The sequence below is a fragment of the Protopterus annectens genome, chromosome 8.part0 (assembly GCF_019279795.1).
Source record: "Protopterus annectens isolate FY-2018-M chromosome 8.part0, PAN1.0, whole genome shotgun sequence".
NCBI lineage: Eukaryota > Metazoa > Chordata > Ceratodontiformes > Protopteridae > Protopterus > Protopterus annectens.
This window is the reverse complement of record NC_056741.1, coordinates 213,989,939-214,017,352: the sequence shown is the minus strand read 5'-3', so window position 1 is coordinate 214,017,352 and position 27,414 is coordinate 213,989,939. Positions and strand designations below refer to the sequence as shown.

At 42.2% G+C, this 27,414-nt stretch overlaps 1 protein-coding gene across 2 annotated transcripts in view; it reads right to left on the bottom strand.

Annotated features, from left to right (window-relative positions):
- Window positions 1-3,554: 3,554 nt before the first annotated feature.
- The window catches only part of LOC122808703 (endothelin-converting enzyme 1-like), a 1,298,251-nt gene continuing 1,274,391 nt past the window's right edge, over window positions 3,555-27,414 (bottom strand). For both annotated transcript variants that reach the window (XM_044079690.1, XM_044079691.1), the window contains one exon: window positions 3,555-4,115. In XM_044079690.1, coding sequence (XP_043935625.1) covers window positions 3,939-4,115 — 177 coding nt within the window. In that variant the 3' untranslated portion in view covers window positions 3,555-3,938. The remainder of the gene's footprint in view (window positions 4,116-27,414) is intronic.

Genomic DNA, 27,414 nt, shown 5'->3' with positions numbered 1-27,414 from the left:
GGGACCACTCGTGAGGTAACAGGATGGCTCTGCTCAACCTGTCCGCAATGATGTTGGATGACCCCGGGATATGTGTTGCCACTAGAAAGCGACCTGTGGACTCTGCCCATTGCCAAATTCTCATGGCCTCTCTGCATAATGGGTAAGACTTGGTTCCCCCTTGCTTGTTTATGTACCAGACCACAGGCATGTTGTCCGTCTGAACTGCCACTGTTCCCAGAGGTAAGAGAGCTTGGAAGTGTTGCAAAGCTAGGAACACCGCCCTCAACTCCAGAACATTTATGTGCAGGTTGTACTCCATGTTGGACCATTCCCCTTGGACTGTTCTTCCCTGAAAAAGTCCTCCCCACACTATCAGAGAAGCGTCCATGGTTATTGTGGCCGTCGGGTTGGGTAGGACAAACGGACGACCCATTGTGAGGTCTTGACTGTTTACCCACCATGAAAGATCTCATTTGCAAGAGTTTGTTATTAGTATCTCGTGCAATAAGGGTAGCTGCTGGAACAACCATTGCACGAAAAGCAGCCATTGGAGGACCCTCATGTGCAATCTCCCCATGGGAACTGTGATCAGAGACGCTGCCATTAGTCCCAGAACTTTTAACACTAGCCTGGCTGGGGCTTTTCTGTTCTGAAGAAGAAGAAGAACCTGTTCTTTGAGGGCTGACGCCCTTAGTGGAGGAAGCTTTAACAGTGTTAACCGTGTATCTAGGCCTGCTCCGATGAATGAGATATGCTGTGAGGGCAATAAGGCAGATTTTTTGAAATTGATTGAAATTCCTAAGTGGGAACAAAGGTCGACTGTGTAGTCTCTGGCTTGAACAAGATGATGCCTGGTGGTGGTGGTGAGGAGCCAGTCGTCCAAATACAGAAACACCCGGAATCCTTGTCGTCTCAAGTGAAACGCCACTACTGCCATGCATTTGGTGAATATCCTGGGGGCTGAGGTGAGTCCAAAGGACAGAGCTCGAAATTGAAAATGACTGGCTCCCAGCCGGAAGCGCAGGTGATCTCTGGATGGCCTGGCCATTTTGATGTGGTAGTACGTGTCCTTGAGATCTATCGAGCACATCCAATCGTCCTTCTGTAAGAAGGGAAGGATCGACTGTAGTGTGACCATCCGGAACTTTTCCTTCCTTACGAAGGTGTTGAGATTGCTGAGATCCAAAATCAGTCTCCAGTCCCCTGTCTTCTTTGGAACTAAAAAGAACCTTGAGTAAGTTCCGGATCCTCTTTGGTCCGCCGGGACTGGCTGGATGACTCTTTTTTCGAGCAGCTTTGAAATTTCTACAGCTGCTGGACCTTGCAGATGGGGTGGCACATCTGGAAGTCTCTTTTGTTGAGGTGGTGTGGACGTAAAGGGAATTATGTATCCTCTGGATACTATGCTTTTTACCCAAGAATCCTAAGTAAGATTTAGCCAGGCCTGTGGGTATAAAGCCAAGCGACCCCCGACCGCCCCCAGAGTAGAACAGTCAGGCCTCCATTCAGGAGTGCTGGAAGGGCTTCCCAGAGACTGTATCCCTGTTGCCCTGATTTTGCAGACCCCCTCTGCCGCCAGGGCGGCGTCTTCCATTTCTTCCCCATCCTCTGCCTCTGGAGGGGGCATCACCCTGTGTGGCTTGGAAAGATCTCTGAGTCTTACAAAACCACATTTTTCCACCTCGTTGCCCTTTGGGGTACGGTCTACATGGAGCGGAAAAACGGACCCCAACAGCAGACAGGGTCTTCCCCTCTTGCTCACACTGATTTAAAGTCTCCTTTACTTTGGGCCCAAAGAGTGTGGCACCATCAAAGGGGGCGTTGGCAAAGGAAGACTTGAAGGCTTCCGCAAAGGAGAACAGCCGCATCCAGGATTGTCTACAGGGAACAATCGCTGAAGCTGCAGCTCTACTCGATCCTTCGGCTGCATATGAGATGAGCCTCATGGATGAGTTTGCTATTGAAGTAAGGGTGTTGAGTTGTGCTGTCACCTTATCTGAGACAGCAGCATCTGTGTTACCCTGGAGGGTATCTCCCAGTTCCTTAATGAGATCCCTCTGTAGACGTGTAAAATGTCTCAAATAGTTTAGCGAACGCATGGAAAAAGTCGCGAACTAAAGACGTGCTTCCCATACCTGTCCATAGTCCTAGAATCCTTATTAGGAGGATGAACAGAAGAGGAAGACTCAGACATTTCCTTCTTCGTGGCCGCCGCCACCACCATAGCGTCGACCGGAACTCCTTTAGTGAGATAGGCCTTATCCTGGGGGGCCGTGATAAATCTGTTTGGTTTTCGGGGGACCGATTCTACTGTGTCCTGTGTTTCCCACGCCCTTCGTGCGATCAAGTCCATAAATTCATCGAAGGGCGGGGTCACCCCCAACAATAACTATATATAATATGCAGTACACAACAAGCTATAATAACACTATTAGAACAAAGTCAAAAAACTAGTAGGCCGAAGTCCAAAACCTATGTATCTAAAGTATATATATATATATATATATATATATATATATATATATATATATATATATATATATATAATATAAATCAAAAAACACACACACACACACTCTCTATACTATCTATCTGAGTTAAAGATCAAGTTTTGTTAAAGATTTTCAAAGAAAATTTGCTTATCTCAAACGATAAACTAAATTGCTCTCTGGCCCGAGCTCTCCTCGACCGATCTGTTGCAGCGGCAAACTAGATCTGAGGAATAGCAGGGAGGATTATGGGATATAATCTGGTCTCGAGCTTCTCTAAGATGCAGAGCTTTGCAATGCGGCCGATCATTGGCTCTGAACCCGTGTGTAAGAACAAACGGTGAGATTGAACACTTTCACATTTGTAAGTTTACAATCATTTTCTATGTTAGCATCACTCATAATCTATCTGCATGGACTCAACACTGTGTTGGTTTGCATGAATTTTACTAAAACTTAAACAGGCTTAAAACATAGCATATTCCTCATCCACCAGTTTACAAAATCAGCAGAAGAATACCATTTGTAAAAAGCATTCTTGTAGTGAAACTATGAATTCACCCTATCGCTTGTCCTGTGAATATACATCAGAAGCTAAGACAAAAAATCAGTTGCACTGCTATATTTTGCACCTATGTCACCAAATAATGATCCTTTTTCAGTTATTTACAAGGTGGGGAGTGAACTTATGGTATTTTCTTAAGATATGAACTGAAAGCAGCTGTTTTTATTACAAAATATCTCTTTTTCTTGTAACTACATGAATATAAATAAACAATAAGTTGCTAAAGACACAAGTATCTTGGAGTATTTACTGTTTGAAGACAGAACTGTTCTCTGTGTTTTTGTATTGTTGTTGAATTCATTACCTACCACATGCAAAAGTGTTCTTCACTGGACTACTACAGGAGGAAGCAGAACCCCATTAGATAGGATAGTCTGTAAAACTGACGGGTAAATCTAGGTAAATGCATTAAATGAAAGGGTAAAAACAAATTTTTATAGTACATGTGCCACTTTCTTGATCTGTAAAAACTGTATAAAACAGCAAAAATAAGATAGTGTACAAAATGAAAAAAAAAGTGAACTAGACAGACTTTTAATAAGATAAAAAAACAATGCTTTGAAAAGGAATCACAATAACTTTTTTTCTGTTAGACTTTCATAAGTTGGTTCCTAAAGAATTAGCATCTAGATAAATACATAAACCAGGCGCTAGGCTGCAAACACCTTTTTTTCTGCTTTGGAGTTCAGTGTAAAGATTAATTTGACAATTGCCTCTACAGCCTCTACAGCAAATGTCTCAGTACTCAGCTCTTCTCCAGACATCTTTCTTTACTTAAGCCTGACTTAGTAGCGTGAATGGTGTAGAATGATTGGGGTCTAGTGCCACATATTGCAGAATCTTGCTTTATGTCTCCTTCTTCACTTATATGCAAAGGAATAAGTCAATTTGTGTTGTGTTTTTCACCAGATATGGCACTTTTTCAGAGGGTTCATCATGGATTCCTCAAGGCAGTAGAAGTGGTGAGAAAATCCCTTGGAGTTGCTGAGGGGACCAATGACACGGTACCTTGCTGGGCTATGCGGGCTCTTCATTAGAAACTCTGGGAGTGTAATATTATTTTGGGATCCACACATAACCTGTGGAAAGACAAAGTGGTCAGGTTATGTTATGATATACAACAGTCAAAAACACTGAAAATCACTAAGAAGAATAAAATGGATTAGCAACAGCCAAGCTAGTATAGGTTCATAGAGTCATACTATGCTGTTGATTACATAGATCATTTGTAGCTTAGCCTGAAGATCCCATTTCATCACTACCTTACAACCCCAAATTACTACCTAATTTCTTCCTTTTTCAGAGAAGGTTTGAGGGAACAGAATAGGGGTGAATTTACAGTTTCCTACCCATTTGTTCCAGCTTGTGTTTGAAGACTGTTGGAAAGCTACTTTGTTTTACATTTAAGATAGGTCCATTCTGTAAAAGAAGGATTCTTCAAGACAGATAGCTGTCTCACCAGCAGGTCCCATATATGCTGCAGTGGAAATTTAGATCTTTTGAGATGATGTTTAAGGTGGTGTTTGTTTTGCATGTATGTAGGAGGTTACACAGGATAGGCTCTTTCGAGGCTTTGTAAGCAAGGTAAAAGTCTCCCCTCAAAAGTCTGTGTAAGAAATGAAGAGACAGAAAGTGCTTTACAATGGTCTAGTTAGCACATGGAAGACATGCTGTTGACTTTCTTTGCAAGGAAATGCAGAGGTCTTTCGAGCCGAGTCATATGTTTAGGCAAGTATTATCCTATTCTGGGTCTGAAAAGAAAAAAAGCAGAGAGGGATAATAATTTTGTTTGACCCAGAATATACACTTGGTAATCAGTTGGCTAGATAAAAGGATTTTAGTAGGTACATGGCAGTCAAAGAACAGTTCAATGTCAATGAAAATGCCCAGATCCCCAACTCTGGTATCAATTTTCAAAGGGTTCTCAACTTTGTGGTAGGTACATGGGTGCTCACTTTTGCCAAAATTAAATTATTCTACATTTCTTGGCATTTAGCTTAAGGCTGTGGTCCTGGCACCATTTCTTTGCAGGTTTTAGGCCATCATGGAAAATGTGGGAGTCAAGTGGAGAATTTATGACAGCTATAAGTTTGTAGTCATCCAAAGCCTTGATCAGCCACAGGCCTTTAAAATCAGCCTTGACATCACAGAAGTAAATACCAACGAAAAGTAGCCCATGGGCCAACCTCTGTTGAACACTGCTATGAACCTTATTAACAAAAAATTACCCCCTACCCTAATACACTGGGATTTGTCAATGAGCCATTTTGCTGTCCAGCGTGTTACATAGACATTGACATTTACATTGATTAGCTTGTTTATAATACTAGAATGTTGCATGGTGTCAAAGATTGTGAACAGGCTGAAGTAAGCAGTGTGCATCAATGTACCTGCATCCAATCCATTGGTGGCTTGTTCAAAGAAGTCCACTAAGTTTAGGAGGTATGATCTACCTTTAATGACCCCAAACTGGTTTAAGTCATAGGATTGTAGAATGTTGAAGTTCTTGTTAAGTACTTCTGTAATTATACACTCCATTGCCTTACAGATAAGACAAGTTAAGCTTGTATGTCTATAGTCACCAAGGTCAGTGGTGGCTCATCTCTTGTGGTGCAGAAAGAGTACAGCCATTCTCCAAACCATGGGGACACATTCACTGGAGAGGCTGAGAATGAATTTATGGGTGAGTCTATAAGGCTGTGTTTGGTGCTGACAAAAAAAGTTATCTGATATTTTGTCTGGAACCATATAGATAGTGTGTGTTCCAGGACTTGCTCTGAGATGATCAGACAAGGCTGTGAGCATACTAATATGCAAGATAAAGTTAGGGGAGATAGGGGTGTAAATTTTGAACTAAATGTATTAGCTAATATGTTGACTATGTCCTCTTTGGATTAGTTGTTATGCATTAGTCCAGTTCAGTGTTAGATATGTTTCTGAAACAGTTACAAAAGGCCTTGAGGCTGTCTTTCACATATTTACTTCATTCCTTGTTGACCAGGTTAATCTCACTAGGCTTGTGACCTCTTTTCAGGGGAGAACCAAAACTGTATTTATACTGCTAGGTGAGATTTGGCTAGGGCATCTGGGAACTTCCTTAACTCTTCACATAGGGGGACAAGTTTGTGTGTGGCATGTCTGACTTCTTATTTCCGTTCCAGGTGTGTAGGTGGTATGGAGAAACAGGGAGCAGTGTAGCAGGTGTAAATGAAGAGATACAGAAAAGGAGATTTCGAACATGGAGACTGCTGAGCCTTTATGTGAAAGGCAGCTAAAAAATTTGTTGGAAGCAGAGAATTCGTTTGTACTGAAGGTGAAGGAGATGAAAGATGTTGATGGAGTAGTGGCAGATTCGGAAGACATGTTTCAGCAGAGGTTGTTTGAGGAAAAAGGGAAAACCAGCAGGGATGTATTTTTACAACCCTTCAATCTGGAGGGATGCGGAATGATTATTTAAAAGATCTGATGAATCAAAGTGAGCTGAAAAGTGAAGTTGTAGTATCATTGGGTGATATAATGGAAAAATACATCAGGAAGATGGAGAAAAGGGAGTCACAAAAATGGTAATCACAGACAGTGAAGGAGGAGAAAGAACAGTCGAGGAGGTGAAGGACAAAGAAAAAGTTTACAGTAACAGTAAGCAGCAAAAAAGAAAAAGCATTACACAGGCATGAAGTATGGGACTCAGTGATTGTACCATTGGACGTAACTGCAAAAGACATAACAGCATTTATTCTTATGAATAAAGAGATATTTTGTGACATAATATTTGAAAACTGGGCAGGCCATGGAAACTTTTATTGCAAATATGAACAAGAAAATAATGACAATCCATTATCAGGTTTTGTGGTACAATCCTTTTATACAGAGACAAAAAAGAGTTATAGTTCAATTCAGAACTGAAGATGAAGCCAAAGAATTAAAGAACGTTTACTGTGTTTTTGTAAAGAGATTATGGACACTATGAAAATTTGCCATGGAACAGGTTTATGGACTGGAGGATGGGAATGTGGGGTTATATTAAAGATGGAAAATGATAATGTGATACATATTCACAGTGTAATTAATATTAATGGTAACAACAGAGGTTTTTTGAAATGTAGGGGGCAGCCTACATTTTTTTTCCTGTGGAAAAGATGGTCATTTAATTACTGAATGTGATAAAAGAAAATGTTTTATATATGACAAAACTGGTCATTATGCAAAAAAATGGGATTTAAAATGCAAGAAATGTGGTAACACTGGACATGCATGGTTAGAGTGTGATGAAAATGTGTATATTATACATGATGTGGATAAAGAAACTGTACAAAATATTGAGCATTATAAAAATAAAGGGAAAGAACAAGAAGGGCAGACTGAGACAAAATATAGAAATAAACATAAGAAAAAGACAGAAAGAACAAGAAGAGGGATCTGTGGATACACTTGAAGAATATGTAAATTGGCAAACAGTATGCAGAAAGAAAAAATCCATAGGGAAAAAAGTGAAAGAAAGGAAGAGAAAGTTTAGATGTATTGTTACAAAAGAAAACAAAAAGGTAAAGGATGAGAAACATATTAACCTCTGTTTAATGGACAAAAAATCTTAGCTTTAAATGTTAAGAGACAAATAGGAATCTTAGAATGGTGTATGCTAGTAAATACTCATATTATTGTATTAGAGGATATTAGATTATTAGCAGAAGAAGAAAGGAAGCAAACTGAAAAGCTATGTGATGGGCCTATTATTTGGAATATCAGAACAGATACTTGTTCTGGGGATATGTATATTGTGTCAAAAAACATTAAAATATTAGATGTTACCATAATTGAATTAGGACGTATTACAATATTAGATGTAAGGTGGAATAGAAATGTATACAAAATGATTGCTATACATGCATATGTTATGAGGAAAGAAAGAGAGACATTTTTTAAAAAGATTTTGAATTACATCTGTGTTAACATGGATATAATAATAGCAGGAGATTTTAATTGCAACTTAAATACATATAAGAGAAATAGTAGTGATGTTAAAATAATAAATTAAATAATGAAATTCAGAAAATTATATATATGAGACAATATACATTGGACTTATAGAAGAAAAGAAATAAAAACTGAAATTATTTTTATATCAGACAGTCTAAAATAATATGGAAAGGAATAAAACATACAGGATTTTCAGATAATATAGCACTATGGATAAAAATAGATGAAAAATAAAAGTATATAAAAACAGGAAAAGGAATTTAAAAAACGGATAAAAAGAATTGTATCTCAAAGATAGAAAAATGGTTAAGTTATGAAAAGATCATATAAATATGAACATGTTCTATGAAATATGGACAAGTTGGTGGATATGCTTTAAAGAAAAATATAAAAAGAGTTTCTTAGAATCTATCGAGAATAAGAGAAAAAAAGAAAAAGAAAACTAGAAAACACTAAGCCAAGTTATGTTTAGAGAACTGATAAAGAAAGAACTTTCTATGAAAAAGAGAACAAATTATAGGAAAGGAATCAAGCACAGATAAAGAATTTATTATATAAACAAAAATATTGCTTACAAGGAAAAAAGAAGTAGTGCCCTAATTAAGTATGTTGATGAAAGAAAATAATAAAATAATAAGGGAGTGAAAGAATAAAGAAGGAAAGTAACAGCACAAGAAGGTATATATAAAATTATTAAAGAATATATAAAATAATCAATTGTGAAGAAAGAAATTATTAGAAATCAAAACTATGAAGTTAGTAAATTAGTTACAGAAGACAGTGAAAGTTTGGAAAAAAAATAACTTTGAAAGAGTTTGATATATTAAAAGACGTTAAAATAAATACTGCAACAGGGTTAGATGGCATTGAATACCATATGTCTACAGAAAAGAAATATGGCAGAAATTAATATTTTAGAGGTACTGAATGAATGGTTAGAATTGGGAATAATAGACAAAGAAGGAGTTAAATATTTTATTAAAAATATAGGTTTATGCATAAATGAAGAAAAAAAAAAGTACGATTTTGGAAGTGAAGAAAATATAGGAAATATAAAATTTAATGAAAAATGTCTAGAAATATTAGGAATAGTATTTGGATTAGATGAATATAAGAATAAGCAATAGGAAAATGTGTTTCAAGGAATTAAAGAAATGTGTATATTTTGGAAAACATTTACACTAGTATATAGGAAGAAAATACCTAATTAGGAAAAATAGCATACATGGCTAATGCCTATATGTTGCGACCAAAATATGAGAAAGAATTAATGTCTATTACATTTTCCTTTATATTGGGGTTTGAGACTGAACCCAGTTAAGAGAGAAATTTTATACATGAAGGAAGAGCAAAAACAATTAGGTTTAATTAATTCAGTAGTACATGCAGCATCTCTGAATTTATATAGAGCTATGAAAGCTTATTTGAATGTAAATAAGAATTTGAAAGACAGTATTATATATTATAAATATAAAGGCTTCAGGAAAAAAAGAAAGTGGAGAAAATGTTTAAATCTGTGATGAATGAACAGGCAAAGGAGTGTCAAAATGAAATTATATTCTGGAAACTGAATGTGAACGAAAGTGGAAAGAAGAGAAAGTACTGGTACACAAATATTATGAGAACACATTATATGACTGATCCTTGGAAATATTTAGACAAAAAATAAAGCAAAAACACTGAAATACAAATGGTATAAAAGTATACATGAATATTAGGATTTTCTATGCAGACTGTCAATAAGTAATTTGCCTGTTAAGGCAAATATGCCTTAGAAAAGAAAACAAGACAGAATACGTATTACTTGTGGTGAATATGAAACTACGGAACATGTATTTTTGACTTGTGTGAGGGTGAATGAACTAAATGAACTATGGGAAGTTATATAAGAATAAAATGTTAAAGGGTATTACAAAGGTTGATCAAATAAACATGGACATGATTGAGTACGGTTACTATGGTGAGAAAAAAACATTAAGGTAGAAAATGGACAAAATAATATTTTATGTGTCATGGACATTATGGACTGAAAGACTGAATGAAGTTAAGTTCAATGGGAAATGGACTCTAGCAGAAATTTAAAAAAAAATATGTTTTTAGTTGTGGAAAAAAGGGTGGAGGGGAGAGTTTGTTAATACATCTTTATGTGATACTGTGAAAAGTGTAACTAATTTAAATAATGTAAATATGTAAATAGTTACTACATATATATATATATATATATATATATATATATATATATATATATATATTTACACACACACACACATACATACAGTGGATATAAAAAGTGTACACACCCCTGTTAAAATGTCAGTTTTTGTGATATAATAAATGAGACCACAATAAATCATTTCAAAACTTTTCCCACCTTTAATGTGACCTATAACCTGTACAATTTAATTGAAAAACAAATCTGTTAGGGGAAAAATATAAAAAAAAAAAAAATACACTATGCTAGTTGCATAAGTGTGCACACCCTTACACTAATACTTTGTTGTGTGTGCACACCTTTAAACTAATACTTTGTTGAAGCAGTTGTACATATACCAAGTTTGATAAATGTGGAATGGAATGGGGTATCGTAAAATACTGAGAACAACCAAAAATGTGTTTTTCTTTCTTTCTTTTTTTGGCTAAATAACTGTGACAAAAGAAATTGTTACATTTGAGGAGAAATGGGGCATGATGTAAAAAATGTGAACTGAAATGTTACAAATGTAACAAAATTGGACATTTACAGATAGATTGTAAAAATGAAAACAAGGGTAAGGAAAAAGAAAAACAAAGAGAAGAAAAATGAACAAAACGAAGAAATGTTAGAAGTAGTAGAACTAGAAGAAAATTAAATGAGATAAAATAAATAAAAAAGGACACAGGAGAAGGCTCTGAAATAAGTGATGAAGAAGGGCTCCTATTAGATGACCAAAGATGCATTTTGTCGAATGCATCTTGATCGAACTTGAAATGTCGAAAAGGCAAAATGACGAAGTGGCATATAAGCAAATTCTTTCCCCGGGAAAGAAGTTGCTTGGCCGCTTCCATCACGTTGCCATTTTTGGCACTGTAGTGTGATCTCAGAGTTGGTATATTTAAGTACAGGCGTGTGGGGGGCAAAGCCCCCTACTTTATGCATGCAATGTTTTAATTTTTTTTTTTTTTTTGGGAACAGCAATTCTTTTCCCTGGGAAATAAATCGCTGTTCTGGTTGTTCGATGTTTTGTGAATTCGAACTTTAGAGTTCGATATAACAACGTTCGATCATTTGATCATTCATTGTTATAAAATAGACCCATGAAGAAGGCATACACTGGGAGATAGTTAAAGAAAGAGAGAATTCTATTGGTAAAAAATGTAAAAGACAGAAAAAGAAAATTAAAAGGGACAAGTACAAAAGAAAAAAAAAGAAAGGAAATGGATGCAACAGAATAGATACAGCTAATGGTTGAGGGTTGGTATAATGGTTAAGGTGTTTTATTTCCAGATACAAGGTATGGTGTTGATTCTCACCATTGTGAGGTGAATTGGCTGGTCCTAGAATGACCTGTTAAGGCAGCTAGCCTAGGAATTAGTTGTGAACTTATAAAACCATGAGTCTAAGTAAAAGGGAAAATTAAAATGTTAGTGTGTTCTGTAAATGTGAAAAGTATTAAGAATATAATAAGAAGACTATAATTTTTGGAGTGGTATAATACATGTGATGTAGCAGACACAATATTCTTAACAAATGAAGAAAGATTACAAACAGAGAAACTATGGGGAGGAAAGTTAATCTGGAATTTGGGAAATGAGAGTCCTGTAATAGCCATATTCTGAATAAATGCAGTAAAGATATTAGATGTAACTTTAGCAAAAATGGAAAGATTAACCATTGCATATTTAAAATGGAAACAGCAAGTATATAGATTTATAACATTATATGTTATTAATTGGATAGAAAGGGAAAACGTATTTTCAGATTTTAGACTGTGAAGTGATAAATATGAATACTAAAGTAACATGAAATTTTAAATGTGATTTAACAGACAATCATAAAAAGAAAGGAGATGATATAACACAAATAACTAAAGTGATAAGATGTGGTAAGTTAGAAGTTTGGGACAAAAATTCATGGAATTACAAAGAGTATATGTATAGAACTGAAACAGATTATCTTATAGTATGAGAAAGTTTAGTTATAGGAGAAGGGGAAGGAATTGAAACAGAATATTCTGATAATCTTGTAATATGGCTATGGATAACAGAAAACAAGAAATATATAAAAATAGGCAAAGGAATAAAAAGGAGAAACAAAAAGCATGGAATGAGGAAGGAAAGACATTAGTAATACTGTCATATTACTCTGAGAACATTTTATAAAAATTGGTCCGAAAGGTGGATGATATTTAAGAAAAAAATATAAAAAAAAACATTATTTTACAGTGGCAGTATGATGTGAGAAAAGTAGAGAATTGTTATATAAGCAAAGATGTTTTTACAAGGAAAAAGAGAAGTATTGAATTATTTTAGCAAAAAAATAAAGAAAGATTGTAGTGAATTGAGAGAGATAAAATATGTATAAGGAGAAATAGAAAGAACTCAGGAAAATATTATGAACAGTGTAGTACAACATGTACAAGAAATATTTAAAGAAAAAAAGAATGTAGTGAAAAAAAGATGGAAAATAAAAACATTAACAGAAAAAATGAGTTAGAAAAGGAGATTTCTTTATATGCCCTACATAAAGTACCAGGACAAGTAAATACAGACTTGGCTGCAGGACCAGATTGAATAGGTATAATGAAATGTATAAAAATGTTAGGGATTGGTGAAAAAAATATTTTTAAAGATTCTGAATGAATGGCTAAACAAAGGTTTAATGTAAAAAGAATTATGGAGTAGGATACTTACATTTATATAGAAGGAAGATGGAAGACAAAAAAAATGAAGACTGATGGTATTAAATAATACTGATTACAATATCTTATGAAAACAATACAAATGAGACTTGAAACTAAAATGGAAAATATTATGGAAGACAGTATATATAGTATAAAGGGGAAGGGTTGTCAAGAATTATTAATGATAGGTAGAGACATTGTGGATAATATTATAAAGAGAAAAGATGAAGCAAAATCATGATAGGAGACCTTAATAAGTCATTAGATACAACTGGACATAGCATTTTATGAGGACCAATGAAAAAATATAACATAAATGAAAAAGTTAGGAAATTATGTATGGCAGCGTATAATAATAATAGAGTAAAAATACTTGTAAATGGCTGGTTAAGCCAAGAGGTGCATGTGAAGAGTGGTGCAAGATAGGGATACCTAAAGAGTTGTATACTCTTTGTATTAGTCAGTGGCGGCTGGTGACTTCAAATCAAAGGAGATAGCTGAATGGGTGAGGTCAATGGGAATGGGCAGGGCCAACTAGAAAGGGGAGGGGCTATGCTCAAAACCACAAAAACTGTAACTTTAATTAAATACGCTACCCTGGGTGCCAAACCATCATTATGAGAGTCCAATCAAGACAAAATGAAGTGTAGAAGAAAAAAAATTTCAATGCACTGGCTGCATGACAGCTTACTTAATATCTAGATGGAAATAAAAAGGTTGTGAGGCATGAAAAAATAATTTACTTTTTAAATACATTACTGGAATGTCAGTCAAAATCAAGTGTAAGAAAAACAAGCAGCACTCAACTCAAACCACTTCTCCTTGCACTGCAGTTCTAATTATAATTTATATTCAGCTTTATTAAAGTACCAAGTAACATTCTGAAAGTAGCAATATCTGTGATACCACCACTTGTAAAAATGTTTCTTATCCAAAAAAGACCTGCTGCCTGACAACTATCTACTTGTTTCATGGGGAAAACATGATCAAAGTAAAAAATGAAAAGCAAACAAGAAACAAGCTCAACATACATTGCTTAAAGGATTACTGCACAGGTTATAGACCACACATGATAGATTGGCATTCTGTTTAGTTTGCAGGTAAAGCCTGCAAAGATGACTGCAAGTCTCCAACAATTGTAATGAGCTTCTTAAAATAATGTAATCCTGTCCTTTATTACAAATACTGTCATATGCATTTCAATACCCAAGGCTTATACATTATCTAGTTATGTAAGTATTATCTGCATGGAAACAACAGAAAGGCTTTCAATGTTGGCAATTCTTTAACTGTATGCTTATTAAAACTTACTTGCATCTTAAAATCTCAAACAAGTTTACCTGATGGTCATTAAAGCATTGCTACTTAAACACAGAACAAAAGGCACTTTCTGAATAATAATAAGCATAAATCAACAGTATAAAAATATGACAGAAACCAGAACATTCTGCAAAATCAAAGACAGATGAAAAGCCACTGTAGTACTTGTGTCTACCTTGGATGGGGGGATACGCTGCACATTTACACTGCATAACTGTTCTTGCCTTGCTTGGACACATCCAGAGTCACTACATAGGGGAGTGGTGTGCAACAAGTATATCACAATTTGAAATGTCTCTGGCTGACTGTGATGGCCTTGACACATTTGTCATACCTCTCAACCTCAGAGCAAGAAATCTGGACAAAGCCATACATAGAAGTGGGACAAAGGCACAAAAATAAGGACAACTTTTAAATATTGCTCTTACAAACTTAGAAAGATAATAGAATACTGCATTAGTATGAATTTTCTGAAGGGTATGAAATCTGAAACTGAAATGTCTGTCATTATTTTCTAACTTCATACTTTAATGATTTGCCACTAATTTGCCAAAAAAACACAATTTTATTAAAAATGGACAAAAGATGTGATGCAGAAATATAAAATAGCCACACAATACAGCTGGGAACCTGTCAAAGAAGGGACACTTTTTAATATTAGTACTGCTAACATGAGCAGCTTACAAAATAAAATAATCTACATGCATTTCTGAAATAAAAGTAATCTATAACTCTGATTATTACAGTTATTTCTTAATTGTAAACCCTCCATGTTTTCTTCCAAAATTGCCATTTTGCAGAGGGATTATTAGGGGAAGAGCAACATTTTGAGCCAAAATCAGGGACAGTTGAGAGGTTTGGATATGCCTAATTCTATAAAGCAATGTATTTGCACGTACCTCTCAACCTGTTAATGTAGGAAATCTGGACAAGGCCAAATATATTGGGGGAACATATAAACAGTACTAAAAATTGTTCTTGTATAAACTGAGACAGTTGATAGAATAACAGGTCTTGCTTTAGCATACATTTTTGTGAGGGTTATGAAGTCTGAAACTCAGTGTCTGACATTAATTAGTGGCTTCATTCCTAAATGATTTGCCAGAAAACCACAAATTTTATGAGGAACAAACCAAAAATAAGAAGCAAAAATCTATTTCATTCTGCAAAAATCTGGACAGTTGAGAGGCATAGTTCATCCGGGGTCGTCTTTGAGTTTGCTGCCCTTCCCCCCCTCACAAAATCATGGTCGAATGGAGCCTCCCCCCCTTCAGCCATTCCAATGAACCATTACTTGGTTATTTCACCCCATTTACCATAAACAATAATGTGCATACTGTTTTACTTCTGCGAGGATTTGGACTTCATTTGAAAGTTTTATTTTGCATTTTACAGCGCAAACACTAATAGATATCTGCTAAACAAAGCAATGCAGTCTCACAATGAAAACAGACTTGGCATTAAAACTTCTCTGCCCTTGAAACTCACATTCACTGAAACCCACATTCAAAAAAAATACATTTTGCCTGAGGCAGATAAAGATTAACGTTGGGTTTGGGCTGTTTTCAAATCACAGGCCCCTTGCACAAGAAACATATACATGCCCCGGGATTCATGAACCTTGCGCCAGGCGCACGCATGGCGTAGGCGCCACAACGCCAGACATGGCCGCCGAGCGATTCAGGTACGATCCAATTCCACGTGCACTACCAGCGTGTGCCTGAGTTTCGCCGCCTCCGGCGTAGGTATGTTAAACACCCCATGTGCGGTGTTGCACCATGCAAATGAAGGCATGTAGTGATTCACGAGCTGGCGCAGGCGTAGCATAAGGGCACGGCAATGTAAACCAAAAAAAAAATAGTTTACATATATCCAAACATGACATAGGAGTAACGGAAGGCTGTCAACGTCAGGTGTCATACTGGTGCAACATGCCAATGGCGAAAGACACCGAGAATGTCAAAAGAAAACATGCAGAAAATGTAAATAATGACATAAATGGTATGTACGCAGAAACCACAGCAGAACCCCAGGACATGTCCGCGGAAGGTGCGGAACAATGAAATAATATGACAATGTCATAAAAGAGAAGTATAATACACATCAGCTTCACAGCCACAATACACCATAGTATGCATGGAAAGCCACAACCACAGCCCAAGGGTTGCCAAGGAGTGGCAGCAGTGTCCGGCGCCGTAACCATGTATTACTAGTCAATGCCATGCAAATGAGGCAGATAATACTGAATCGCAAAACCCCGCGGTAAGGCTGCACCAAACGGCGCAGCGGTAATACACCGAGGAGTGGCCTAGAGGGAATACATGTTAATCGCAGAGGGGTGTGCCACTGTAGGAGGAAGTACATTGGAGCCCAGCAAACATGGGCTGTACTATGCACATCACAGCATCAGGACCGGCATGTGAGGAAATAGATGCGCTGAGAGTACACAATGCGCGCACAGATGCATGTGAACGAGGATGACTATGTTCCCCAACCCAGTCATGTGACGGCCGCCCCATCAACAACCACGGATACAGGAAGGTGATGCGGAGAATATGAGGAAATGCGGAAGCAGTGTAATTGGAGTCGTAATGAGCAATCAACACCAATCAACCCATGAAGGGCAATTGGCGGCAGCTGACAACTCTGCATGCAGAATCCCGCAAAACGGGAAAGGGGAGGCATATGAATGCAAAGAAAGTAGGGGATGTAGCAGAATTGCAAAGAGCGAAGAACCGATACAGCACAGCCAAGTAGAGAGGTAGCATAACGGCGGCGGCAGACAAAATGCATGATATGCCATGTGCCTGCAGGATGCACTCCAGGCAATAGTAGGTGCAACGTGCAGAAACAGTAAGGTAAGGTGTAAAGCTAAACCAATGCAGGCAAGTGTAATGTAACACCAAAGGCAACAGTGTTGCAGTGCCAACGGTAAAACACGGAAGATAATCCACAGATACGGCCGCACAGACACACCCAATGACATCACCGGGTGTACAGCACAACAGTATAAAGTGTGAATGCACACAACACACAGCGCATATTCCCAAACGCTGCACTTTAGGGTGTAAACACACGGGGAACTTTTAAAATGTATATGTTGGGTGCCGTGGCCGTGATGCATCGCCATGTGTCAGAGACAGACGGAGTTGTGGAGGAGGGTGCCGACAACTACCATAGGCCTCAGAGTAGAAGGAGAGTGTTCAGACCAAGGGTAACCTACCAGGGGCTTCAAGACCTGGAGATAGTAGAGCGTTACAGGATGGACAGGGACACGTTACAGCAAATAGTGGAGCTGTGCCGGCCACGCCTGAGAACAAGAGACAACAGAGGGGAGCCCATCCCAGTGGACACAAAGGTATGTGTAAGCTTGCGAATACTGGCAACAGGTACCTTTCAAAGGCCAACCGGGGATATAATGGGCATCTCACAGGCATCAGCATCCAGGGTACTACACCAGTTTCTGGATGCCATGTTACGACATGCCCATGAGTATATATACTTCCCCAGATCTCAGGAGGAGTTGGCTAGCAATATGCGCCACTTCCACCATGTGGCACAATACCGGAGGTACTGGGTGCGATAGACTGTACGCAAATAGAAATCAAGTCACCACCGGGAGCAGGGTAGATGCTACATAAACCGCAAGGGATTCCCCTCCATCAATTGCCAGGTCATGTGCAATGCGCAGGGCATTATCATGGATGTGTGTGCTGGCAGCCCTGGAAGCTACCACGACTCCCATATCTGGCATGCCTCACAGCTGTATCAGGTATTCGCCACATCACACAAGGTCACCTTGTGGGGGATGCTGGCTATGCACTGGAACCATGGATGATGACACCCATCAGAAATGCACACACACACATGCAAGACCACCATAATGAGGCACACGCACAAACCAGAATAATCATAGAGCGTGTGTTTGGGATGTTGAAATCACAGTTCCGGTGCTTGGATACATCCGGTGGAGCCCTGCAGTACTCTCCAGGCACATGTGCCCACATATTCATAGTATGTGCCATGCTACATAATATGATCCTGCGGAAACAGCTGCTGCAGGGACATAATGGTGTAGGGCCACCAAGCCCGCCACAACTGCCAAGGCAAGCACAGGCACAGAGCGTTCAGCGCCATGAACACACTGTGCCAGCCCCAGTAGGCAGACGGAGGCGCACAATATGCCTATGCCTTGGCAAAGAGGGAACGATAGCACATACTCTGACAGCGTAGGCCCCATGGACTCACACCTCCCTACCTGCACACACAGTGAAATGGACGGCACACAAACATGGCCACCTGTAATGTGTACCGTATGGGCGGTCCCATGTGTGACTCCAACATAGGTAGCACCCAAACACTGCACACCCAACAGCCAGCGGAGCATGGAACGCCAACACCTCAACCGTACGTGGGTCCTACAGCAGACGGCGAGTATGCTGCCACGTTCGCCACAAAGGTGTATACATATGTACATATGTGCATACACAGATATGGAGATAGATATCATTACACACGTAGAAATATATGTGCACATACACAGATATAAAGTACAACAGGTAAAACAGGGAATCACAGGGATGCAAGGTGACAGAGAAGTAAGACGCGAAATCTCTACATAGTAAACATAGTGAACGACAACCCGAGTATCCGGGAGGGTGGACAGAACAGGGAACGCCACCCATGGAAAGGTCAACCTACCTAAATGCATATTCGTGAGTCGGGATGATCGGCAGGCCACGGTACAGTAACAGGACATGTGCGGGTAATATTCTTAGGATATGAGGGCGGAGGTAGACACCGCCGCCGGTGATGCGGGCAACGTAGGTACTGTGTGCAACCATCCCTGCGACAGCGGCAGTATGTGTATGTGTGAGGTGAGGGTGTCGTGTGTTCCACTGTGCGAGTGTAATGTGTGTGCCACTGTAAAATGTGTATGTAGGTGACATGTGACAGGCGGAGTGGAATAACATGTGTAGGCATACAGTATAGGAACCACAGGTGTATGTACAGCAGTACCCACAAAGTAGTACTGAGAGCTCCTCCCTGGCTAGGCGCGTGTCGACGTAAAACGATGCAAAGCGAAAATGTCCCAGAATGTACCACAGGAGTATAGCCAACATGAGATGCAAAGGACGCATGTACAAACCATGACCGTATGTATGGCACCGATATGTTAATTTCAAAATGATACATCGGCAACGTTACACAGCAATAGTCATGTACCGCGGAAATACGCATGTGCCACCCCGGCACCGATCGTGGCCACGTATCATCCCGTAAACACCGCTGTGTGTTCTACGAGTGTTAAACAAGCAATCGCCACCCGAATAGGTGGCAACCGGTAGCACACAGGCCGTCCCAAGTACAGGACCACAATGACCATAAATATCCGTGACAAAATGCCAAGGGATAGTCGGCACGTATGAACAGCCGCAGATATACTACCGATGTGACGGAGGAATACATGCAGGAAGCACACATGCAGGCAATACCGACACCAGACGACATCAACAAAACCTACACTCCTAGAACAACAGACAGGTAACTTGCAGCTCCCCAGGCAGGGATGGAGCACACACACAAGCATACCGTGTATGTATAAATGCAAGGCCCACAACCCGTACCCGTCACCCACATCCGCCGATATACCCCATCGCACATATCAAAGGGATACAAGCTGCAATAGCAGCAAAAACATACAGGCAGTCAATGACAGCGGCATAACCGCAACATCTCGCGTGGGAAACACTATCAGCAGCGGATGCATACCTGCATCCGTTGTGTAAAGGAATACAAGAGCTATGTTACACATCCGAATGCAAAACGCCATCGACAGACTCCGCCAGGACAGGGACACCTACATGTCGAACATAATACCATACCCAACACACACAATCCACGGCTAACACCACAGCGAAATGTACCTGACGCCACACATAGCGGCTGCAGTCACACATAACATAACACAATACATACCATCACCACCAAGGTAGTGCAAATAACCAACGCCCAGCCGAGGAATGAACCATGCCCTAGTTCCGACGCGTACTGTACGAATGGAGGAGATGCACAGGTGATATGCGCATAAGTACACACCGAGGAACAGCTATTGGTGTGATGAACCCACATGTCGCAGGTGACGACGGATATAAGGAAGACTCCTAGGATATTCAAACTGTATGTTCATACCGAACAAATACAACCAAACGGCTCGAGTGAGAATAAAGTATCTAGCGAGACTCGAACGGAATACGGAAGTCAACACAGGAAAGGTATGTAGAACCCACGAGATGTATTGGTGTGTAACGCATGATATGTATGACGGCTGCACTGTATGTGAACGGTGTTTGTAAGTAAAGATACCTGTCCATAAAGCAGAGAGTGGTGAAATGTGGTTATGTAGTGCTAACCCGCTGAGCATACCAACGACTGTGGACACCGTGTGCACAGCAGTGGGACATCATGTACACAGCCGGGATAACCCAAGGGCTGCCATAGGGGGCCAAACACAGAACAATGCCACCACCCACACCGATGCTGGCAGTGGATGTCCAACAAGGAAGTGCCACAGCAGGGGATAGGACATGTGTGTATACTGTCACAGCACACATGTGTATGGGCATATACCGTCGATGTCATACGTAATGTGCGCACGACGTGCACGTATGCCTCGCAGTAGGGGTTACTATGTCAAGTATGTGTAATGTAAAGCTGTCATGATGGATATGTTCAGACATCATACACAGTATCACAGGCATAGCATGCATAATGGAGGTATAGCCTAGTGTTATGTACACTAACAGGATATGTATGGCCTGCACATATGGGACAGAGTAGTAGCAGAATAGCCACCCAAAATGGAAGGAACACCAAGTAACCATGTCCAAACGATCTGTAGCAGGTGCAATGTGTGCAACAATGACGTCCGGCAGGTCCATGTGTAAACACATGTGCAATGTACACAGTAGTGTCACCTCCCCATGGTAGTGTCCACTGAACAGCAGTGGTGGATGTCAACTGCATGTCTACACAGTACTGCCGCTGTGGTGGTACCATGTCTATGTGTCACCCTATCAGCAAGGGAGCTATCACATGACCAGTGCCACAGTGTGTCCCTGTGGGATGTGCACAGGACCTACGTTCCACAGCATGGTGTGTGTCTAGTCTGCGGAGGTAACACAGAAGCCCAGGCTAAGCAACGTGGCATGTGTGCACATATGTAGGAGCGCTTCATTCACCCCACCCACTGCAAACGCCATGTAGGAGTACTACATGCATCACTAATGCAGAGGACATGACCCATGTCAGAGTAGATGACACCCCTGTGTAAGTGGTATGCAGATGAGTACAGATGTGTTCCCCGTCTGTCATCTGCATATGTAAACTGTCTGAGCCTGGTATACATCACGGCATGACTATACTGTGCCATGTAAAGTTGTAGCCGTTGTGGAAGGTACACCACGAATGTGTTATTGTAACCCTGCCCATGTGTAGATGTGTGTATGGCACAGGTACAAAGGCTACCAATGTACCAGCAACACACACAGTACAGATATGTGTGGCCCTGCAGATGTGTACCCATGCCACAGTGGAATATGGCAACCACAGCACCATGTGGGGCATGTGTGTGTACAGCAACCATGTAGCTATGCAAAGGTGATGTGTATGCACCATGTGTGATGTATCCTACGCAATGACATCTACACGATATATCTGCCACACCGACACCTGTATGGTTGTTAGCAGTATGAGCTGGTGGAGCTAGAATGCTGCCAGGTATGTAGATGTGGGATATGTAGGCATGGACAGTACTCTGTGACAGCATGTTGTGTATGTAAGCAAATAGTGAACATGAGGGGCCACATGACTGAGGACTGTGTAATGCCACATGTACCTGACATGTAGTAGGTAGCATGATATGCTTGCACCACTGTGTGACCTGTCCAGGAGCCATATAGCCTAACATCCTGAGACACAGGGTATGATGTGATGGTGGATGTGTACATTGGCAATACCAGAATGTGGAATGGTGCTGAAAGGCAATGTGGGGATAATGTCTGATCTGTTACCCTCTGTACCACACCAACCACCCATGCAATGGTATGACAGGTGGCCAGCATGTGGATGTGGCGTGCTGTGGCACACAGAGGCCCAACAAGGGTGCCAGTAAAGGCATGGAGGTCATCAATGAGTGTGTGAAGCACGGATGTGAGGATGTGCCCCAGTGCCATACTGAATAGTCCAGTCATGGGTGTACGAATGCAGTCCCACATGTGCAATGCAGTACCACCCATGTGTAGTGTGATAGATTTGGGAGACATTTCCCCAGGAAAACCCAAAATTCCAAATGGGGGCCATGGGTTTTAGCAATTTTGTGGTTGGGGGGCCAAAAAAAACCCAAAACAGCACTTGCCCCCTTTTTCCCCCCAAAGGCCCCAAAAAATTGGGGGGCCACCCCGGGGGGGCCAGGGGTTAAAAGTGGCCCATGGGAAATTGTGGGGGATACCCCTGCAGGGAAAAACCCAGACAACCCTTTCCCCAAAAAGGGGGGCCCACCCCGTGCAGCCTACCTTGAAGGCCAGTGTCCACACCATGGTGATAAACATGTTGAATGTCCATTTTCAAAACAATGACATAAAATGGACAGCCACCCTCCCAAATTTCAACCCCCAGGTGGATCACACCCAGTGCCATGTATGTGGCATACCCTGCCATACCATGCAGCCCTGCCCAAGGCTGAGGCTATCACAGTCCCACATGGTGCAATGGACAAAAGGCCCCTTCAACCCCCACAGCAGTAATGTGGCGGTGATGCACCCTGTGGTTTACAGGTGCTGTGTTCGGGACAATTGGGGACATGCTATGCAGGGCCTTTCCTGCTAATGTGCATGGTTACACATTGTCCCATGTCTATCACATGTGCAACACAGGTGAGCTGGGCAAGTTGTCCAACACCGTACAGTGCTGTGTGGATGTACATGGCACAACTCATGCATGTGCAGCTGTCCTTGTGTATCTGTACAGTGCCACCGCTGACGTTCAAATGGACACGGATGTGTGTACTGACATATACACAGCATCCAGGTGAACAGAGAACTGTTGTCACATGGGGACCTTGCCAACTCATATGGACACAGCTGCAGCCAGCTACACATGTCCACAGCAGGCGAACTTCTACTTCGTGCGTGTACAGTGTGAAGGGGTGGGACACAGATATGATGTGATACCCAGTGCTCAATGGTGTGAACCCAACACATCGGCTGTGTCACTGCCAGGGCCTTCACAGTTTACTGTGCAGATTTTGTCAGCAAGCAATGTATTTCCAAGAGTACGGCAGCACAGCAGTGAAAATGTGAGCTGCCACCATCATTACGTCTTACAGATAATCCCTCCCCCGCCCCCTTTCCCCGACAGGGGGAGGGGGATAATACCCCCCATGATAACATGACATCCGCCAGGGCCCCAGCAGGCCCAAAAACGGAAGGGGATGTGGGAGGAGATGTGCAGGAGGGTGAACAGCCCCGGGCGGACAACCGCACTATCAACAGATCCGCAGGCACTGCAGAGACCTGATCCGGGATGCAAGACAGCGTGGCAGTGCATTCGCGTGGCAACAACGTGGGACAGGTGGTGGGCCACCAACCCAGCCCCCCCTCACAGCCACGGGGGAGCTCCTGTCCAGGCTGGGGACACCCAGGAACAACAGCGAAACCCCGGCCCCTCGTGGAGGTGGGTGTCTCCCCAAGAGCCTTTGGGGCTGCCTTTAAATCAGTGTTGCATGTTTGTATGATAAGGGGACGGGGGGGGGTCATAGTACAACACATAAAATAGCAATACATGCCAGGTATATGGCCACACAAGATGCATACTACAGTATGCTATGTTGTGTTAAGACATGTGCATAGCACATGCCAAAACATGCATGATGTGACATGCACAGTGCTCCCTAGATAGTAATGGATAATGTGTATACCTTTGTGTCATCCCCTTTTCAAGGGGGGTTTGCACAGACAAGGGACTGTTGCAGGTAAGTTTGTTGCTAGTCAAAGGCAAAATGGTGTATTGAACCCCCTGTGTCCAGGCATGAACACACCTTTTGTCCCCGTCACGAAAAGGTTGCACCACCCACAACACACCACCCATGTACAGTAGATACAACCGTTTGTATAGAGGGATGACACCACACAACCCATTGGTGTAAAGTGCAGTCAGCTATGCATACAATGGTGTAGGTGTTCCACAATGGCTGCATGTGTAGTATGCATTGGTATGTCTCTGCAGTATGCACACAGTACCACATAGTGAGCTGTGATCTGGCCAGAGCACAGGTGTTACCAAGTGACCTATGCCCCATCGGTGCACCGGGGACATGGCACATGCCATGTCCCATGCCCGGGTGTCTGGCTGCAACATTGTCACACCATGACATGACCTATGCACCCTAGCAGACATCCACAATGTCTGCATATAGGAATGTGACACCTACACTAGGGTTTGTATGTCACATGGGCCCCCCAGGGCTGGGGCAATCCCCATCACACAATTGTCAATAAACCCAGACAGACAAGGCCAGGGGTGATACCTACAGGCATGTTGCCACACAGAAATCCACAGTGGGTAGTCACCTTGCCCCCTGTCCACACATAGTGGGTTCATCACTGTAGTGGCCCCAATCCGATGTAGTACCCAGTGACATGGAATGCCTCTGCACCCACTACAGGTGCCCCAATGTCCACCATATAGGGCTGCTGAACAGCGAACTGACGGAAATGGAAATTAATGCGCCCAGGTCACGATCGAAAGAAACAATTGTGTCCTCTGTGCAGTGGCACGGGCCCGACCCACTGTACAGCTATGTACACAGCTCACACCAACCACCTGCACAGACACCCCTGTTAAAACATCATTGTATCTGTAGACTGTACACATAACACTGCCCCGTGACAGCCAGATGTGGTGCATGTGGTGGGACACCATTGTCACATGTCCACATGAAACATGTTTGCGGTGTACATGACATAGTGACGGCAGCCATGTGTACTTTAACCCCCCCCGGGGTGTATCATGGTGATGCATGCAAACTACCATGAATGTGTGTACTGCATGCCTACTAAAAGACACCTGCCTGTTGTAGTGTGCCCAGGGCAGTGCATACTGCCACTATAATGTCTGGTCTGCATTCACTGGTCTGTGGTGTGAATGCTGCATCCCCCTGAAATATCACATGCAGGGTTTGTGTTGTGTGTGTGTGTGTGTGTGTGTGTGTGTGTGTGTGTGTGTGTGTGTGTGTGTGTAATGTAATTGGTATGTCTTTGTATTGACAGGTGCTGTAGGTGAGTTCCTGCGGTCCATCTGATGCTAGTGTCCCCACAGATACTAGTGGTGATGACCATGTGCATGAGGCACAGGCAGGGTCATCACAGGCAGACACTGTGCCATTTGGGGAACATCACACATGTCCCTTTCATCCCCCCGGTTCAGATGCCCCATACCCCAAAACCGTTGCCCATAGATGACGGTCAGTCGCCTGTTGGCCGGGAAAGTGTGGTGGCTGCAGGGGACACCATGTTGCCAGTCTAACCACTGGTGCAGTGCCACCCCGGCATGTGGCAGGTGCTGTGGGGAGCACCGCTAGACATACACCTGCCGTACAGGTGCAGCAGCTGGTATAACCAGACGGAAGTTCCAGACTGTAATGGCGGGGCAGGCACGCCAACAGAACCAGGAAGGGCAGAGGCTGCAGAGGTCCGCAATCCGCCCTTTAAAAGAGAACATCCAGGCATTGGCGAATGCCCAAACAGCATCTTGCCGATGTTCTGGATAGGAGATTGGTGAGATGGCTGGATCCTCGACGAGGCATGGCCATCCTGAGCGTGAGCTTGCAGGAAACACCGGTAGGTGAGGTGGGCACGGGGGCAGGGGGCCCCCAACCCCGGTCCGGCGTGCCACCTCCCATGCCCCCCCCCAGCAGGGACCACAACCACACCCAGGACACCCCAGGCCCCCGGGGCCCCACGGAACGGGGGGCCCCTGGACCCCGGCCCCCCGGGGGTGGACCCCCGGCCTTTCCCAGGGGGGGACATGTGACAATTTCCCCCCCCCGGAGGGAAAAAAATTTGGGACAAAACCCCCCCCCCAACCCGGTAAAGGGGGCCCCCCTGCGGAACCCCCAGGCAGGGCCCTCTGGCGCCAGTCATGGTGAGATAAACCGCTTTACAGCATCACACACATCCACAGCGGTCAGAACCTGTCCTGAGAATGTGTCAGTCACCCTCGTACTGTGTGACATATGTGCATGGCAGAACACCTCCCACTGGCGGATAACAGTGTCAGCTAGGATGGCTACGTGATGGCTGGAATATGCTGTGATAATGTACACAATGCTGGTAGCCCAATGAAGTACCTGGAATCACACACAGTGCGCCATGGCTGCCATGTAAACCATGCACAACAATGACTGTCTGACAGACACAAACAATGCGTTGACATGTTGAACATGCACACATGAGAACACCCAATGAGGTATATTGCACATATCGATGTACAACTGTCCTCTACGGGCATAGTATGGATGCAGTCGCACCCGCCCCACAGGCAGGACCACGTGATGTAGGTAGGGGGGCATTGCCGTGTACATGTGACAGTTGCTGTACCGCCACATGTCCTGCATAGCCGTCAAGTAGGGGTAGCAGTGGCATGTGACTGTTGAACATGCCTGTACATTTGACCATGTCCCACAGGACATGTGTTATGTGTACAACATGTGTTGTGCCATCACCAAGCGCTGGGAAGTGTCGGCTGCCGGTGTACCTGTGTGACTTGTTCTGCAATGGGTGCAAAGGCACGTGAGTACTGCATTGCATGCCCACATGCCCCACACAGGTGCATAGCCTGAACATACAATACAAAGAGGTGTTGGATGATAGCAACCCACAAGAGGAGATGGAGTGCAGGTGGCAACCCACTACCACATGTTAGAATGCGGTGTGTATGTCTATGACACATTAGCACCGAAGCTAAGCAGTACAGCAGTACAGGGTTGCATGCATATATGTTCAACAATATCCCTGTGTGTCCACCACTGGCCCGTGGACAGACAGACACCAACACAATGTGCAGATATGATATGTGCACAGCACATCACCGATGCCTACTGTAGAACAGGCTTACTGTGTGAACATGTGCACAGTAGGTCTCGCAA